Raw genomic sequence first — 20,933 nt, forward strand, 5'->3', positions numbered from 1 at the left:
GTAGGAACAATGAAACGAATAAATGGACAGGCTGACAGAAAGCTTGCTAGATAACAATGTTCTCTCTCTCTCTCTCTCTCTCTCTCACCCTGGAGTTCCTCAGTGGTCCACCTGGCCTTGAACCCTCTTGCGTTGCTATGACCACTTGTCCTAAACATTACCCACATCGTATTCATGCTGGAGTTCATGGCTGCAGTTGTCTGAAAGTAGTTAGAAGTGGGTGTTATTGTTGTTGTTGTTGTTGTTGGTTAATTCTAGTATTTCTAGCCAAGAAGACCAGTCGACCGCATGTAAGCAAGTGCCCCATTATGGTCATCCCATAGGTTCCCTACATCTTTGGTACTGTGTCTGCATCTTAGTGTGGCATAAGTAGTACTGAAGCCTACAGTGCTCCAGCATATACCTTATGTAGTGTGGTTGGCCCATTCTACATGCGAGGCACGTGTCGTCTGTGATACCACCTAACCCAGATGTAAGCTGGTAACTGAGAGGGCTTGGTAACACCTAGCAAGGTGAACTCGGTTGGCTCTATTTCAGGATACCTCTGATGGATGGATGTCGGGAGGGATGCTTGTAACATAGTATTCAAAATGAGATGCTGCGCTGCCTTGCCCGTGGAATGTGAATGTAGGTATTTCTTCATTACTAATGGTGGAATGTCTGGATTTGGGATATTGTTGACGGGGGTCTCTGTGTGGTGATTGTTTTGTGCGTTTAGTTGTGTTATGTGAGTTCTTCATATAATAACAGGAGTATTGTGCATTGGCACGGACTGCCACGTATACCTGTGTGTTTTTCATATCAAGATATTCTCTATCAGGGAGGACTTTAGCTTCAAAGTGTAAGTGGACTGTGGGAGTGAGTTTGGTGCAGCAAGTAATGATGCATGAAGGATTGTTCTGAAAGGTATGCATGTTGCTGTAGTGGGTGGTAGATAGGATGGGAGCCCATGCTGGGGGCATACGACATTACTAATCTGATATACTGTTTGTAGAGTTGGGAGAGTTCTTCTATTTTATGGTTCAAAGTCTGTCTCTGTAAATACCCTAAATACGTTGAGTCAGGAGGTGCACCGTCTCTTGGTATTTTGTATGTGGACCGTGAAGATGAGTTCAGTGTCATATGTTTCTCCAGGAATCTTAGTTGAGAAAAAACGCATATAAATAAAAGCAAACAAATCAACATACATCAAAGAAAAAAGTGGTTGAGAAGCATATTTAGATGAATAAAGCAGTAAAAGTGTAAAACGGGCAATTGTACATACTTTGAAAATGAATTACTGTATTTAAGATTAAATTCTCTCTCTCTCTCTCTCTCTCTCTCTCTCTCTCTGCGACACCCACCTCTCTGCCACAGAGGTATTCAATGGTTGGGTCATCTTTGTTGTCTCCGTTCTTTACCTGCGGAAGTCAAAATAATAACAGCTTAATCTTTAGAATGCAATTACATACTTATACACAATAGTTCTTTTACATTAACTTGGCCCAGCTTTTCTTTCTTTTGCAGCTCATATCCCGTAGCACAGTGGCAGAAAGGACTATACTACGGCTCTACATCCTTACGACAGCAATTCTTCGTGACTAGCATCATATTATAGAGTTAATCTTCTGTTACCTTAAGTCAGTAATTAAGATGGAGAAATGACGATTTTTGGCCAAGTTAAGGTAAAAGTACTGTAGTCCCTCGATAAATGATGACTTATAATACTATTCCTCTGTATTAAGTCAAAGGCTAAATTCGTGGCTATAATGTTGAAGTTTCAAAATGGTAAAAATGTAAACTATTATTATCGATCTCAACCGTACCAGCAAAGCCTCAACATATCAGTCGTAGTGTCTGCTCATGATGGCGGTGAACTGGACAGACTGATATAGGTCCACAACAACCAAATCTCATTAACTTCTGACAGTTATTGTCGGTGTGTTTTCGCCTGATGGAACTGGACTACTTTAACAACTTGAATACTCAGTTGTGGTTCCATGAAAATCACTTTGCATTATTTACTGTGTAGGAATGAGTATCCTTGGTCACAAGTCTAATTTATCCTCCAGTCTGATTAAAGCTGGCCATCAACTAAGCTATACTCTTTTCACCTTAATTTGGGCCAAATCTTCTTCCTTTTGCAGCATATTTCACATAGGTCATTGGCAGAAAAAGACAATACTGCAGCTGTATATCCTTTCCCCAGCACCTTTTCGTGGCTAGCATCGTAGTCTGGTGTTAATCTGTTGCTAAAACTCAGCATTCAAAAGGGACAGATGGCAATTCTAGGCTAAGGTAGAGTAGAAAGAGTATAGAAGTGGTTATGGATCTTTATCATATGATCACAAATCGTGTACATTGGCCTCAGCCGTACCATCAAAGCGTCAACACATGCGTCGAAGTTCATGCCCATGAAGGATGTGGTCTGAGGAGGTAGATCCAGGTCCACAATATCCAGCCTGACCCTCCTGCCTGTGGGGCCCCTGATGATCCAGATGCAACTCCTCTCAGCCGCGTAGCCGTGTGGATAGCCCGGGGACTGGATGAACCCTTCCACGCCTCCGACCTCCCCGCCACAGACTGAGAAAGTAATCATACAGTAAGTTATGATTGTCACTCTTTTTCCCCTTGCCATATCCTGAAGATTTTATTCAGCACAGGGTACACTCTTGGAACTTATGATTTTTTCGTTTTTTTTCCTTTGTCATGTCATTACGATTTTATTCAGCTTAGGATACTCTCTTCGAACTTAAATTTTTTTCTCTTTTTTTTCGCTTGCCGCGTCAGGACGATTTTATTCAGTTTAGGGTACACTACATGACCTGGGATCTAGATATTGCCATTAAAACTTCTTCAGTTTCAAAAGTCATTCCCGAGATAAATATAATGATTTAGTAGCAGGAAGAGGAAATCACAACCGACTTCATCCGGATTTAAGGGGTTACCATTCTAGCGGCTGGGAGTTTCCCAAATCTGAACACAGTCGTCTGGCGTTGGCCGGGGCATGATGCAAGGATCACAGTTATCTGCCAAAACGATCAGCGTGAGCTTTTACATCTTCACCTCAATGACGTGTTTTCTGTTTTATTCTTGCCATCTGCAAACGATTTTATTCAATTTTGAAATTTTCCATCAGGTGGGAAATGGTAACAGATTCGACAAACCCTTTCGCTACTACTGTTACTATGTAAAAAAAAATATATATCGTTTGTCATCGGACTGAAGGGATGTGTGTGTGTGTTTATATAATTATTGATATTTACATGCCATGTATCTGTGTTCTATCATCCCATCCAATCCTCGACCACTCACTCACTCACCTTCCAGGCTCATATTGTACTGGATCCGGAAGCCATGGCGCCTGAAGGTGTTGGGTCCGGCCTTGAAGGTGATGTAAGCGATGTTGGAGGGAGTGTCGATAGGTGGGAGGTTCTCCTGAGGGCTGCATAGCGTGGTCAATACCTCACCTGCAAGAATCAAATTTAGCTCGTGAGTTAGCGATGAAGAGGTTTATACTGTGATATGACGTACGAAATAAGGGAGTTGAGAAGTAAAATGAAGATATTTAACACTTTAGCACACACTGACCTGGATGATAAAGTGATGGGCATCGCAGTGCGAGGGAAAACATGTATGCTAACTTTACCTTCAATTCCACCCCTCCCTCACACACTTATTGTTCAGCTGAGTTGGCAGGGCAGGAAATTTAATCAAAAGTAAATACTGTAGAGTGAAAGTACTTGTCGAAACTCACCCTCTAAAATAAATCATATTACACATCAGCTACTTCATTCTCCCAACAATTTTAAACATCTGTTGGGAAGCAATAACTAGTACTGGTACTTTGTTAAGTCCAAGTCCCGAGTAAACATCAGTTGTACTATGCCCAACCAAGTTCTGGAGTTTCTTTAGAGGAAGCTTGATGGCAAATGATTTGATATGAAGCGGTAAAGCACTAGTTTACTTGTTGTATTCTTGTGTCTGAAAAGCAGGCGACCCATAAGTTTCTATATCTGCTATACTGTCTAACAACACAAAACAGAGACAAGTACACAGACAGATGGCTGAATAGAACTAATAAAATCAAAGCTTACCCGTAACTTTCTTGTCACAAATATGTGGGCGGCGGAATGGCATATGGATAGTAAAAAGAGCGAAGACAGGGCCACAAACAAACAATTAGACTGAGAAAGAAAACAGTAAAGCCAAAAACTGCCAGTTACACAAAGGCAAGTAACGGACAGATGACTAAACAGAGCAAAATAATATCATGGCCTACCCGTTGCATTTTTGTCTCTAATCTGCAGACGGCCCCTCGGATTAGTACAGTTGTTCCCCACGCTGTAGAGGTCCATGTCGAGGAAGTGAAGGGAGACGTAGTGACCCAGGGGTGCCATAATCCTCCAGGTGCAGTTGAGATCGGAAGCGTAAGGTGTCGGGTAGTTCGGTGTGGTGAGAATGCCTCCTGCCCAAGCATTATATGTGCCCCCGCAGGTGTCTGAAAAAAAATGGAGAGAAAAAAAGAGAAGGCTTATTGTATATTTCAGCTTATCTCTGAGGAAGGAAGAACGAGAAGATGGCTAATATCTATGGCTATATCTACGAGAAGAAAAGTGCTTCTTCCTCAAGAGTTATTGGTGCCTCCGCAGTGTATAAAGGAAGATGATTTACATGTAACATCGTAAATGAAGTCGAAGTCAGAGAAAATGCAGCAGAGTAACGATTCCGTTCGAAAACTAACACACAACACTCCTTTTGAAAGAAACAGTCTTTGACTAAAAACTCTCGTTTAGTTAATATACATATACAGTATATATATATATATATATATATATATATATATATATATATATATATATATATATATATATATATATATATATATATATATACAGAGAGAGAGAGAGAGAGAGAGAGAGAGAGAGAGAGAGAGAGAGAGAGAGAGAGAGAGAGATCACACTAAAACTAAACCATTTCATACCTATATTAGCCTTGGCCTTGAAGCCTGCATGGTGGCTGGTCCCATTATTGTAGTACCTGACGTAGATAAAGTCCCCTGTGGTGTGCTGGGTGTCTGGCAGTGTGGTGCCGCAGAACTTGCCCAGCAAGGGAGACACTATGGTGCCTCCATCTCTCACCTCAACGAAGGACTGATCGCATGAGCCACTGAGGAGAAGTAGAGGAATATGCTTAACCTTCTGAATCTTATATTTTGCTGGAGCTTGCGGAGGTTGAGAAGTATCGCGTGCGTCTACAAACTCTCTTGACTTTAGTTTAGTTCCACTCAGTACCAGACTCGTAAATAGGTGCAGTGATATACCATTCATGTAACTTCCCATGTTCACACCCTGTCGAGCTTAATTTAATGCCATAGACAGACTCTCTCATTCATAACAAAGCCTATACAACACAAAGTTCAGATGCACTTGCTTATTATGCACGGTCCAGCAATTCTCAGTATGGGGCTGGAGCTGGTTTGGAGACTCACACAGGATCTTTAAATATACACATCACTCATTCATTATTACCAACCGGCTCTTCATATATGACTCAGTTATTTAGACACACAAGGTTTACGTATACATCTTTCAGTCATTCATTTTTATCAGCGAATTCTTCACGCGTTATTAACTCATCCATTTAACTTCACAAGCTCTCAAATTATTCATCTCACAGCTCTGAAACTCACACACTCGCTGTACATACATTATTCACACATCTGAGCTCACCAACTATCTCTCCCCATAGCATTTACCCATTTATTTATTCTCACAAAGGCCGGTATTCTTGTTGATTAAAGCCCCCAGACACCTTTTCCAAAGCATTTTATTTTTTTATACCTTACTGTTCTCTTCTGTGTTACTTAAATCTCTCCAATATCGCCATTCTCTGCATAGATAACGGAAAAAAGATTATTAACTAGTCATATCCAAAAATAAATAACTAAGGATGAGGTGCTAGGGAACTTTCTTACGGGACGAGAATACAGGCCAAGCTCTCTAACTCACAAGCTGCCTGGAAACTCGAAATGCCCGACGAAGTGTAGAGAAATGCTCTTCTCCGGGGGCGCCATAACGGTCCAGGCACATTCAGTATAGGGCTGGGGCGGGTTGGGTGATTCCAGGGTAATTTCGTTCAGCTCCTCCGTCAGGACATGAGAGCCCCCGCAGGCGTCTGCTTGTTCGTAGTAACGTAACTTGAACCCCTGAAACAGATAGGCTGCTGTTGCTGTTGTTGTGACCCTAGGCTCATCTGAAAGTGAACTCGGTGGACTGCAGGTTCCACCAGTTCTTACCCCGCAGTCCACCATCCTCTTGTCTGTGGAGAGGGAAGGAGCTGAGGGATGTTTGTATAGCCTGGCAACGGATCTGTCTGAGTACATTAGTTCCTTCTCCAGCTCCAGTACATGATTTTGATGAAGTGAATTGGTAGAGGCACTGGAAAGGATGACTTTTCTGGAATGGAATGGAATGGAATGGAAGGGTTGCTAGAATAACTGGAGCCTTTACAATGCTTGGAAGGACAGCTGGAATGAATGGAAGAAGACGATGGGACGGACGGTTGGGTTAAGTCTCTGAAACAAGTAAGAATTTGGGGATACGTGGATGGGCTGAGACTCTGGGTCATATCAGAGAGCTGCTGGAAGGGTTGGAACCTCTGACTTGGATAGGCAGGGCTGCTGAAATGAACGGATATAGCCATTAGGCTGGACTAGGAGGGCCGTTTGAATGGATTGCATATTTTCTGTAGCTCAGTAGTAACAACAATATTAAGGCTTTTATTTTCTTTCCATAGCACTTCTAGACTGTCATCACATTACAGTGATAAGCTCTTTCTGTATCTCTGCATCCAAGATGGAGAGATGGTAATATTACGCCGCGTTAAAGTGAATAGAGTATTTTCCAATTACCTTCTCGGCCTCGCTGCCATCGGACACAAAGTTGAGGAGGAGCTGGTTGGACGAGCTTTCCAGTTGGCCAGGGGAGACTTGTCCGCAGTATTTTCCAGAGCCCAGGAAAGGTGAAGATGTGCTCCCTCCGTTACGTATCTGGAGAGAGGGAGGGTAGATGGATAGGCAGACAGGCATAGAATTAGGAAAGCAGGTCAATGGGTAGGTAGGGAATGAAGACTGAGTGGTTGCTGATTGTTAGCGAATGTGGAAAGAGTGCCTGTTCATTGTTAGGGAGTGCAGACAGTGACTGTAGATGGGTAGAGGATAAAAACAGGTAAGCAGATGGCGGGGCTGAGACTAAAAGGGTTGAATATGCTGAGTGATTGCAGGTAGGCAGAGAATGTAGAGAGTTAGCTGGACAGATAAGGAGAATAAGTCAGATGCGACAGTGATCAAACCGAGAGCAGTGTGAACAGTGGTAAACTGTAAATGCCGATTCACAGTGAGTATAGATGGCTACAGACAATAGGTAGATAGTGCAGGCAGTCAGATAAGTAAAAGGTAGTGAATGTAGATTAATAAGTGAAAGACAATTAGCAGTGTGGACAAAACTGATAATAAATGTAACTCAAAATAAATATAAGAATCTAGTTAGGCAGAAAATGGAAGTAGGAAAACAATGAAGGTAGTTTGACTTTTAAATAGGTAGGGAAATTAGATAAGTGGAAGGGTAGATAGACACTTAATCTAACCTAACCAAACCTAACTTAAGCTAACCTAACTTAATCCAGCTTATCAAGCCTCCCAAACCTAATCTAGCCACACACCGTCAGATAGTCTCCTCCACATGCTGGCGTCGAGTTGGCTATCCGGAAGGTATCAAACTCTAGCTTTATTGTTCGTCCGATCCCCACACGGATGGTCCAGAGGCAGTTCTGATTAAAAGCATAGTCTTCGGGGTAGTTGGGAGTCTGGATTACACCCTCCGAGCCTTCCATGATTCCGCCGCACACTGCCAGAGAGTGGAAGTTGACATTACGGTTTAAGTTTAGGTCATCGTCACTTTATCTCATCATCTCATTCATCATCGTCAGTGCCCTCCTAGCCCTGTTTCCTGTGAGAATTGAGTGAGGAAAATATAGAATGAGCGATGAAGTGAGAGGAAGAATGGGTAATGTACTGATGGAAGTAAAGTTGTGGGAAATGAGAAGTAATAATGCGTTGAGTGGGACAATGTGGGCTGAAACTATAGTGTAAGGCAAAGTGAGGTGAAACTATGCAATGCAGCAATGTGAAGTGAAACAGTAAAGGGAAGCAATTAAGTGTGGCAGTAAATGAAGTAGCAAATGTGATGTGAAAGTGTGGAATGAGAAACTACGAAAAAACTATGGAGTGAGACAAAACAAAATGAAGAGCTATGGGGAGAGGCACTGTGACGTGATACCATGAGTCAGGCACTGTGAAATGAAACTATGGAGTTAGAGAATTCGGATGATTTAGTACAGGAAGGCAACTATGAGCGAAAGTGTGTAGAATGAAAGTATGCGGTAAGTCTGGTGTGATGCAGTGTCCACTGGGGTGAAGGAAGTGTGAAAGATATCAGGACTAAAGCATTTCTATGTAACAAAAAAGGAAGCGTTGCCAAATGAAATTTTCAATCACCTGGGAGAAGGTGCGCCATGAAGCCTCGACTCGTAACTGAACTGTCCGTGACGAAGTGGAGCTTGAAGAACCTCCCACTGGATATTATTCTCTCTCTTGTTCTCTGATCACGCCTACACAGTTTGTGGGTTCTATTCCAGTTTCTCGTCCCACCAACTCCTGCAGAAAAAAATCAGCCGCTATACAGTATAATAATATGATATGGTAAAGTAAGACGATCATAGACATAAGTGTAATATATATATATATATATATATATATATATATATATATATATATATATATATATATATATATATATATATATATATATATATATATATATATATATATAAAGTCAGACATAAGCGTAATAAATTAATGGAACAAAAGAAGATAAACATTAAAAGGCAATAAATTAAATGTGTGGGTAGTTAAATCTACAAAAATTAAAATCTCATGGACGGAGGGGGGGGGGGAGAGGTTGCCAAACAGGCTCTATGTTGTGGCAATATGACTAAATTAGTGACCACTGCCAGATAACTTCAAACATACCGCACATAATCATCCTGGATATATTACGACACACCCGTGAACTATATTGGCTCAGCTCACCATAGTTACGGAGTTACTGTGTTTGGAAATTTCCTAGTTGGCGGAAAACCGAAAACTACACGAGTGGGACTCACTTCTGTCAAAGCCTGAGTGAACCGCCGTGTAGATCACCACTCACCATCATAAACCTCCAGGTAATCGAATGCACATGTCGATGACTCCTCCATTTCGAACCACACATGCATGCTAACTCTCTCGTGTGGGGGAGACTGGATCACCCACTCACAGTCCACGTTGTGTCCTGCGGTGGGGTAGCCTGGGCTCGAGAGCATGGTGCCCGTGCTGTTCAGAGTTACCTCGTAGCTGCAGTTGTTGGCAGAGTCTGGGAATGTGCAGAGATGTAAGTTAGTTTAAGCTATTCTACAGGGAAAAAAAAGTTAATAAACAGGGGTTAATCTGGAACTGTAGAGGATTGGGAATGAGTTAAAGTGTTTATACAAGATAATCATATTTTAACCAAATAATCTTAAAAGAAGGTTAATCTGGATTTGTGAAATATTGGCAATGAGTTTAAGCGTTTATGGGAAAAAAAAAAAAAAGCACTTAATTAAAGGATTCATAAAGAGGGTTAATTTGGCATTATGGAAGACTAGGAGTGAGTTTAATCAATAATTAATCTAGGAGTTCTTTAGGGGGCTTCATGATAAGTCTGGAAACAGGGAGGATTAAGAGCGAATTTAAGAATTTATACAACACAAATTTAGAAAAAATGGAAGGTCCAGGACGAATTCGAGGGATACAGAAATCTTGAATCTACAAATACGATAGACTAAGTTAAAGAAATACGAGTGTTTACGAGTGACTTGAGGCATTAAACGTCCTGACAGGGGCAACAGTGCTACTTATAGTCACCTTGTGGTCCGGAAATAGGGAGATAAAGTGGCTTAACTCCATAAACAGGAGGATAACAAATGAAGTGATGGGTTAATCGGTGAGGAATAAGCCTAGGGATATTTTCAAGAAGATTCAGAATGAGCTTAAGGGGATTAAGAAGGAGTTTAGAGTCACGTTGAAGCTGCAGTTGTTGGTATATGACTGGGATTATATCTATAAGGATCAGTACCAGTGAAAATAGAAATGAATTTAAGGAATGCAGCCATGATTCTAGCAAGAAGATTAGATATGAAATTACGGGTCTGCCAGTCCTGAACTTAGAAATGTCTGGGAGTAGAAGTGAATTATAAGTCGTACTTATCTCGAATGTGGAAAAATAGTGAATATTTACTGACAAAGGCGAAGCGAGAGAGAAAAAAAAAAAAGAGAAAGAAACTTAGATAGACAGATAGCCAGACCGATATATAGATGTCAAAGATAAATAAACAACTAGAGAGACAGACAGAGACAGGTAGATAGATAGATAAGTAGATAGACGGTAGATAGATACATACAGTATATAGATAGATAGACAGATAGATAGATAGATAGATAAGTAGAGAGATGGAGATAAATATAAACAGATAGGTAGACAGACAAACAGATAGGTAGGTAGGTAGGTAGTCTGATAGATAGACAGATAGATGAGTAGACAGACAGATGGATTGACAGACAGATAAACGGACAGATGATAGGCAGACATATACAGTACAAACAGACAAATAGACAGATGGGTAGATATACAGACAGACAGACAATAGATAGACAGACAGATAGATAGATAGACAGACAATGTGATAAACAAATATACGTTTCTAAGCCTTACCTGTACGTTGTGTAATACCCGGACTTCCTCTCGTATCCACGGCCTCAAATCGGAAACGGAATCTGTAGGGGCATTCATCATGAACAATTTCATCATCATTATCAACATTATCAACATCATCATCTTTATCATCATCCTGGATTATTTTTATTACAGATCATGTTCATCATTACCATCCTCCTTTTCTTCCCAGCCATCATCATCATCATTATCATCATCATCAATATCCTGGTTACTTTAATCCTTATCATCTGCCCTTTTTTCCCACCTTAGGATTCATCTTCGTATCATCCTTCCTTGGGGAGCATCTCAGGGAGTGGCCTTGTATGTCCGTCAGTCCCTAACAGTTTTCGACAGCAAGATTCATCCCTCCCGTAGATTCTAGCGACTTTTAAGAAGCTAGCCCACACCAATCCATACAGCACAACACATCATACCACCCTCTCACCGCATCACACACAATCACACTTCCATACCACGCCATACCAGGGGCTTTAACCGAGGGCCCCTGAAGCTCCTCCATCTAACACTTTATTCATATTCTCCAGTGGGCTAAGCTCAGGAAAGCTTTCAGATACGGAATCTGAAATCCTTGTGGGTGTGTTTTTTTGTGAACTTGACGTGAAAGGCTTTAAATACAGTGTTTATGAGCGTGGTTGGCTGTGTACCTGATTGCAAGGAAGTTAAGAGAATATTTGAACGCACAGCCTGGATCCATTGTGGACATGGCTCATTAAATGGTTCATCTTAAGGAAATTTATTAATTCAAAACCTGGGTCAACTGGGAACGTGGTTAGTTAAAGGGTTCAGCTGAAGAATAGTTGCGAATACAGAACCTGGACCCCTTGTGGACAGAGTTGGCTGTGAACTTGACTGTGACCAAACGGCGAGTGGACACCAGTGGCTCGGATGGGGTACCGTGGCCACAAAACGTGCCCAACACAGGACTGTAGTTTATCGACCACCCGTTGTAGAACTGCAAAAATAAATAAGTGGATGAATAATATTAAAGCAAGGTAAGTAATGCATGACTTAAAACTTAAACAGAAAAAATATAGAGACTGGAATACCCGTGAACACCAACTGGTCTAATGACCGAATATTTTTCTGTGACCTTGACCTTTGACGGTTACTCTAAAAAAAGATCGACGTCTTTTCTTGTCTAATCGTGAACCCTTCTACCAACTTTCGTTCAGTTCAGATCAAGGCTGTTTGAGATTATTTTCCCCGGTTACCTTGACCTATGACCTTTTCCTGTGACCTAGAAGTTTGAGTGTTCTCATAAGCAAATATCAGCACCGTCACATTAGCGCGAACTCTTCTATGAAGTTTAGTTTATATCAGATGAAAAATTTTTAAGTTGACATTGCTTTGGGACTTGGCATTTAACCGTTACTTGTGGCCTTGGTCTTCAATTGACTGTTCTCAAAATTAAATGATTTTATTCTTCCTTTGTCCTCAACCATTCCACAAAGTTTGGTTTAAATCGAATAAAAAAACTGTCCAAGTTGATCATGCCCTATGATCTTGGCTTTTGAGCTATTGTTTTCAGTAACAGAAGGTTTACTCTGTGCCGGCCTCTTAGACATTCCGACAAATATTGTTAAAATCGAATAAAAAAGTACTTGAGTTATTTTATTAATATGTACAAACACACAGGTCGAATTTGACCTTGCCATGTGACCTTGATTTTTGACTAATCAACTCCAAAATCGAATAGCTTCATTCCTACCATACCCTAAACTCTTCCACAGTGTTTTGTCTAAACTGAAGTTTGGATAAAATGGAATAAAAAGTGTTTTAGTTACTTTGTGAACACACACACACACACACACACACACACACACACACACACACACACACACACACACACACACACACACACACACACACACACACACACACACACACACACACACACACACACACACACACACACACACACACACACACACACACACACACACACACACACACACACACACACACACACACACACACACACACACACACACACACACACACACACACACACACACACACACACACACACACACACACACACACACACACACACACACACACACACACACACACACACACACACACACACACACACACACACACACACACACACACACACACACACACACACACACACACACACACACACACACACACACACACACACACACACACACACACACACACACACACACACACACACACACACACACACACACACACACACACACACACACACACACACACACACACACACACACACACACACACACACACACACACACACACACACACACACACACACACACACACACACACACACACACACACACACACACACACACACACACACACACACACACACACACACACACACACACACACACACACACACACACACACACACACACACACACACACACACACACACACACACACACACACACACACACACACACACACACACACACACACACACACACACACACACACACACACACACACACACACACACACACACACACACACACACACACACACACACACACACACACACACACACACACACACACACACACACACACACACACACACACACACACACACACACACACACACACACACACACACACACACACACACACACACACACACACACACACACACACACACACACACACACACACACACACACACACACACACACACACACACACACACACACACACACACACACACACACACACACACACACACACACACACACACACACACACACACACACACACACACACACACACACACACACACACACACACACACACACACACACACACACACACACACACACACACACACACACACACACACACACACACACACACACACACACACACACACACACACACACACACACACACACACACACACACACACACACACACACACACACACACACACACACACACACACACACACACACACACACACACACACACACACACACACACACACACACACACACACACACACACACACACACACACACACACACACACACACACACACACACACACACACACACACACACACACACACACACACACACACACACACACACACACACACACACACACACACACACACACACACACACACACACACACACACACACACACACACACACACACACACACACACACACACACACACACACACACACACACACACACACACACACACACACACACACACACACACACACACACACACACACACACACACACACACACACACACACACACACACACACACACACACACACACACACACACACACACACACACACACACACACACACACACACACACACACACACACACACACACACACACACACACACACACACACACACACACACACACACACACACACACACACACACACACACACACACACACACACACACACACACACACACACACACACACACACACACACACACACACACACACACACACACACACACACACACACACACACACACACACACACACACACACACACACACACACACACACACACACACACACACACACACACACACACACACACACACACACACACACACACACACACACACACACACACACACACACACACACACACACACACACACACACACACACACACACACACACACACACACACACACACACACACACACACACACACACACACACACACACACACACACACACACACACACACACACACACACACACACACACACACACACACACACACACACACACACACACACACACACACACACACACACACACACACACACACACACACACACACACACACACACACACACACACACACACACACACACACACACACACACACACACACACACACACACACACACACACACACACACACACACACACAACCACCAACCCCTTCCAGGAACCAGCCTCTCCTTCAATTTAATACCCTCGTTTCAACACATCAAACCCTTTGCTTTCCTAAATCTTCCTTCCCTCTCCATCGACCCCACTTTCCCTCACCTTTCCCTCCCTCATTTCCTACATTCAATCCTTCCCTTCCCACCTCTGTACCTCCCTTCCTTATCTCTCCTTCTCACCTCGGTATAACTCATTTCTCTGTTCATATGTGAAGAGGTTGCAAGTAGAGACAAAACTGTCGTATAAAACAATAAACATCACTTGGACATGAAGTGTATATATTTCCGCCAATCTTTACAGACGATTTTACTAAACCCCAGGAAAATCGCATAAGCTGAAGGTGTTATTATTACAGTCAACACGAGTTTCGAAACACTGACGACCTGGCATTCGTAACAAGCCTCCTCCACCGGGTCGCCTTGTCGAGGAAGGTGATGTAGATATATTACTTTGTGCCACATCCAGATAGTTTTGCTAAGTATTCTTTCATAAAGGTTGATGTCTACTCAGACCAACAACAAATGCTTTGAAGCAGCAACCACAAGGGATAAGTAAGACGCCTCCTTCTCTGCTTCTCCATCGGTGTCTACATCGATTAAAATGATAAATGATTACAGATTTGCGGACGATCTTATTCAGCTTAAACATGATTTGATCTGCCCTTTTATAGTCAATCGTTTTATCATCTTTCGCTTATACGATAGTAAATTATCAGCACATTTTTGCTTATGTGATCACTACGATGCCAATTTTTCTTGTTTATTCGATCGCTACACCACCAAAAATGGTTATGAGAGCAGTCGTTATTAGATCGGTTTTCCAAAATGCATCCCAGTCTTAAAACGAGGACGTGCGGTACTGAAGGAGAGTTCTGAACTCAGGCAACAAGACTACCGCAACACTGACCACGAGCGATGCGTAGCAAGCCTCCTCCACCGGGTCGCCTTCAATGTCCAGGTCTAAGAAGGTGATGGAGACATATTTTCGCCAGGGAACACGGATCCTCCAGATGACGTCTTCGCTGCCCATGTACTTATGAGGGTAAAGGGGCGACACCACCTCCCCTTCCATCCCGTACAGCGAGCTCCCGTACACTATGGGAAGGCAGGGGAGAATTGCGTTAAGTGAAGGTTTGAGACAAGGTTTCTGAGGATCTGGGTTACGTCTGCCTCGTCTTTTCTTCTTTCCCCTTTTGTCTGTCTTTGTATCCGTCTATCTGTCTGTCTGTCTGTCTGTCTGTCTGTCTGTCTGTCTGTCTGTCTGTCTGTCTCTCTCTCTCTCTCATCCATAGTAACAGATTTTTAAAAATCTGTAAGTTTGTGGTTTTATTTACGCTGTGAAATGTGTATCATTCAGCCATGAATTCACCTTCATGCACTTCAGGACTAACTTCAGTTGGGAACGCACTAAATCAAATGACTTCTAGCAAATTCTGCGCTGGGTATCTGCCATTCAAAAACCAACTTTATGAAATTTTATGGTAAGCTAGAGTATTGGGATAAATGGCACTTTGGTAACCGACTGCTTACGCACACACACACACACACACACACACACACACACACACACACACACACACACACACACACACACACACACACACACACACACACACTTCAATATTTCGCTTCAAATTGTAAGTCCACAGTTTCTTTAAAACCTCACTCTCACTATAACACAAACTAATAAACACAAAACGGCCCTGACGAGAAGCCTATATGCAGTGAGGCTGTGTTACCTGGGTGGGGCAGCTACGGCTATCTGGAAGTCAAACTTTCTCATATTTCCCTGCATCTCGCCGTGAGAAGGACCCTGGTCCGACCCTAATGAGGCGCTGTCTGATACAGGGGGGGCTGGTTCCCTTCATGGAATACATACTATGCTATACATGTAGGAAGGCCCCACAGAACCAGTCGCTTACCTGTTGTCGACAGGTCTGCTCGGCCAGAAAGAACGGGGTTAAGTAATTACAACTGACAAACTCAAACAAGCAAAGTTAAAACTCACACAAGCTATATGACGCTAGGAAACCCGAGGCACCCCCTGAAGTGCCATCGGAACGGAATTTAATCCACAACTTGTCCTTGGCTGTGATGGAGCCTGGGATGAAGGAGGGCGAGGTGGAACAGTTGTGGAGCAGTAACGGACCCGCAGCACTTCCCTCATGGACCTCCAGAAAGTCCAAGTTGCACCCGTCGGAGGCTTCGATGTCAAACTCTTGGAAGTTGAGCTGGAGTTTGTTACCTGCGGAGGGATGATGGTGAAGAGAGGAGAAAGAAAGAGGAAGTTTATGTCTGTCTCTTCATCTGTCAATCCTTCTACCCATTTACCATCCATCCATCCACTCATCTATCAGTCCAGTTGTTTAATCTTTCTACTGATCTACTGTACTCTATACACGGTAATTTTTCTCTAATGGATTAACGTGATTTGGAATAAACTTTGAGCTGATAGAGGAGCTGCAATGAAATTTTGCATCTCAAATTGTAAATAATAAGCAATGACCAAGTTAAAAAAAGACAACAGTTACAAAGCATATTACAGTACAGCAGAAAAATAAGACAGCAAATTATAACAAAAACTTCAGAATATGATGAAAAAATGTTTAACAGAATATGACAAAAAAACGGCAAAAACCAGATGGAATTATATATATATATATATATATATATATATATATATATATATATATATATATATATATATATATATATATATATATATATAAAGAAATTAACCATATCTTTCCCAATCCAAGAAATAAACCACATCTTTTCCAAGCCTGGAATAACTGTCCTCAGACAGTACAAAAGGATTGTCCTTTACCTGGTCCAGCAGTAATGGTCCACACACACTCTAGGTTGACAGGGTAGGGTTCCGGGTAGTGTGGGGTCGCAAGTTCTCCCCTTTCAGAGCTTAGGTCACCTCCACAGGCAGAGGTCAATACGCTGTACACGGCTCTGTTAGTAGCAAGATTACGGTTATCATCACCATCTATCTATCTATCTATCTATCTGTCTATGTATATAATCAATTGTTTCCATGGTTTATAACCTACTTCACGAAGCGGCCAAAAAATATGGGCTTCCCACACCAGACTGAGCCGTTTTCGAAACTCACACATTATAAAAATGCAATATGTGGACTATCCTGTACATTAGGTGCTGGAATTTAACCTGCAATAAACGAATGCTGTATCTCTGAATAACTGAAATTAAATGTGTTCCAGATAAATTCACTTTTTTATACGAAACACATCAAACACTTCTCGGTTAATGCAAAGTAAAACAAGTGACTCAGAAAATGAGCGCCCATTCACCTGAAATTATCCAGGTCACTATGACACATCTAAATTTGAAAAAAAGAAAAAAAAAATACGGTGAAGAGGTTGTTAATTTATGTAGTCGCGAAAAAGTTGATTTGGAGATGTACATGTGTCTGAGGGAAATAAACGTGAAGATCAAACGGAGAAGCCAGAGGAGCTGACCGCGCAGACAGGAACATTGATGGAAATAAAGAGAAATGTGAAAACGTTTGTGTTAAAAATCCAAAATAAAGAACTTGTGAAAAAAAAGGGTGAGGAGAAATGTGCAGTTGATATTAAAGCAAGTAAACTAAAATGCCTTGGAAAATGAAAAAAAAAAAAAAAATGAAAGTAGCATGAGGCGAAAAATATATAATGTGAAACCAATAAACAGTATCCTTGATGACGAAATTGCTGGTCAGAAGTATTAAAAAAAAAAAAAAAATACATGAACATGCTGCACAGATTATAGGACAAAAATCATTACGAAAAAATATGAAGGCAAAAATGAATCAAATAATAAGCAATTACCAAGTTAAAAAAGAGAACAGTTACAAAGCAATTACAGCAAAAAAAACTAAGACAGCAAATTATAACAGAAGCTTCACAATATGGTGGAAAAAAAAAAGAATTAACGGAATATGACAAAAAAAAAAAAGCAAAAACCAGATGGAATAATTATCGGAGGAGAAAGGAAAAGACATAGTAGAAAAAATAATCACAGGAATAAACAAACAATCCATAAAAAATAGAAAAGCCTCAAAAACTCACAAAATCAAGGACGAAGAAAATTACCTGAATATAACAGAAAAACCATATTCGCTGGCCAGGTTGACGGTGAGGTATTCGGACTCTGAGACGAGGGGCCTGGGTGAGGAGGTGCCACAGTAGCGGGCTTTCTCAGGTGAGTCATACATGTCACCCTCTAGCACCTGCAGGAGAGATATGGGGAGATAGATACATAACACTCAAGTAATGACTGCGGGAAGTACACTCGAGCGCAACAACACACTCAAGAAATCAACACGCTGACGAGCAAAAAAAAATACTCACTGACACATAGTCGTAAGTGCAATTCTCGCTGCCAGGGAAACGGGGATGCATGCTCAGGTGAACAATGTGCAGGTAGATGCGATGACCTGTAGGAGGAAAGAGTTCTGTACTGATCTTCTCACAACTATAACAGTGTTGGAGAGGAAGGCCTTCACGTGGTGGCACCGATATAACTGGGGACTGATTCTGTCTGGTTATACAAACGCACCTAAATTCATATCCTCTCCTTCAAATGGAAGATGACGGACTGAAGGAGAAGGACAGTTTTAGCTTGCAGTCCACCACGTTCACATCCAGATTAGTCTGGGGTTGCAGCTACTACTACCCTACTACTACTACTACTACTACTACCGCTACTACTACTACTACGTCTACTTCTCCTCCTATCTCTCCTCCTCCTCCTCCTCCTACTACTACTACTACTACTAGTACTACTACTGCATCTACATCACTTTGTTTTATTATTTTGTTTCTTCAATTTATTAAGTAAAATCAATACCTAGAGTGTGTGTCGTGTGAGGCGCTCTAAATCCTTTACCTATACTTGGCCCAGATTTTCGTCATTTCAGAAGCTCATTTCATGTTGCTCAGTTGCTAAGACATTACTGAGGCTCCACTTCCTTTCCGTATGACTGCGTTCTCTTCGTGTACAACATCATATTTCAGTGTAATCAATCCTTATAAATCTGCATTCAAGAGGGGGAGATGTTGAGGCCAAGTTAAAGTAAAAGGAGTGTTGTCTCTTTAGCCGTGGTGATTCACTAACCTTCTGGAGCGTGGAGATGCCAGGAACAGTTAGCAGTGGAGGTATAGAGGTGTGGATAATTTGGCGACAACAGTTCTCCAAAGCCCTCCAGGCCCACTTCCAGGCGCGCTCCACATCCCTGAAATTATCATCATCATCATCATGACTTTAGAACCCCACCTAAGGATGGTGTGAGGCAGGATTCAAACCAGAGGAAAGTGAAAGTAAAGGGAGGAAATCAAGATCATTCCCAGTGAAATGGTTCAGGCAATCATTAACCTATCACTCAAGCCCTCGGAATTCTTGTTACACCCAGCTTGCGGAACATGTGGCAGTTTTTCTGTAGAATTAGTGTTTAGGACTAAGATATATGGGTTCTTGGAATAGAAGATCTAGGAAAATAATCTGTACATATACGCATGGGTTACATGTCGTTTTGGAACTCTTTGTATTACTGAGAACATAAAGATCGACCCACTTCTTGTAGGAAATAAGAACACAATGAGGAATGACTTTCGACACACAGTATTGTGATCTTCCGAGTCCAACAAACTTCTCAGGATATTTGTGTTAGAGCTTCGTAATTATTTGACTTAAACGTACTGTACTGTGATATTACAGTCTGCAGTTGTATTTGTTTTAGTGTGTCATGCTTTTTGACCTGACGTAAGATCTCCATGCAACACAGTGTACGGTAGCATCCACGTTCAGTCACCTAACGCTGAGGTCATTCTTAGAAGCCCATCCCTAACATCTTTTCACACAATTTCCATCCTCCATTCCATATGTATTCTTCACGTTCGAACAGCCTCAGTCTCCCTTTGTGTATCTCATCATCGATGCATTTACATCTATTTCACCTCCCAGTTGCTCATTGAAAACTCTATCTTTTGACGCTCGGCCATTCAGGGAAGCACTGTACTCTCACCTAGCCTTCCTTTTCTCCGTTTGCTCAACCCTAATCTCCTCTGTATATCCAAGCCTAATAATTATCATCTCTG

The 20,933-nt window shown here is 42.0% G+C and overlaps 1 protein-coding gene across 1 annotated transcript in view; it reads right to left on the bottom strand.

Annotated features, from left to right (window-relative positions):
• Positions 1–20,933, bottom strand: part of LOC145401104 (cubilin-like) — an 87,122-nt gene that overhangs the window by 23,298 nt on the left and 42,891 nt on the right. Inside the window, exons 35-53 of the mRNA XM_080273476.1 lie at positions 19,954–20,071; positions 19,188–19,273; positions 18,930–19,066; positions 17,657–17,790; positions 16,838–17,074; positions 15,737–15,924; positions 11,666–11,805; positions 10,830–10,891; positions 9,249–9,452; positions 8,537–8,695; positions 7,702–7,886; positions 6,893–7,030; positions 5,991–6,187; positions 4,964–5,148; positions 4,262–4,480; positions 3,303–3,449; positions 2,357–2,562; positions 1,344–1,400; positions 89–200 (exon numbers count right to left, since the gene is read on the bottom strand). Of these exons, the coding sequence (XP_080129602.1) occupies positions 89–200; positions 1,344–1,400; positions 2,357–2,562; positions 3,303–3,449; positions 4,262–4,480; positions 4,964–5,148; positions 5,991–6,187; positions 6,893–7,030; positions 7,702–7,886; positions 8,537–8,695; positions 9,249–9,452; positions 10,830–10,891; positions 11,666–11,805; positions 15,737–15,924; positions 16,838–17,074; positions 17,657–17,790; positions 18,930–19,066; positions 19,188–19,273; positions 19,954–20,071 (2,911 nt within the window). The remainder of the gene's footprint in view (positions 1–88; positions 201–1,343; positions 1,401–2,356; positions 2,563–3,302; positions 3,450–4,261; positions 4,481–4,963; positions 5,149–5,990; positions 6,188–6,892; positions 7,031–7,701; positions 7,887–8,536; positions 8,696–9,248; positions 9,453–10,829; positions 10,892–11,665; positions 11,806–15,736; positions 15,925–16,837; positions 17,075–17,656; positions 17,791–18,929; positions 19,067–19,187; positions 19,274–19,953; positions 20,072–20,933) is intronic.

Source organism: Coenobita brevimanus, chromosome 54 (assembly GCF_032717465.1).
Source record: "Coenobita brevimanus isolate Jiangsu-jjx chromosome 54, ASM3271746v2, whole genome shotgun sequence".
In the NCBI taxonomy this organism is placed as follows: Eukaryota; Metazoa; Arthropoda; class Malacostraca; order Decapoda; family Coenobitidae; genus Coenobita; species Coenobita brevimanus.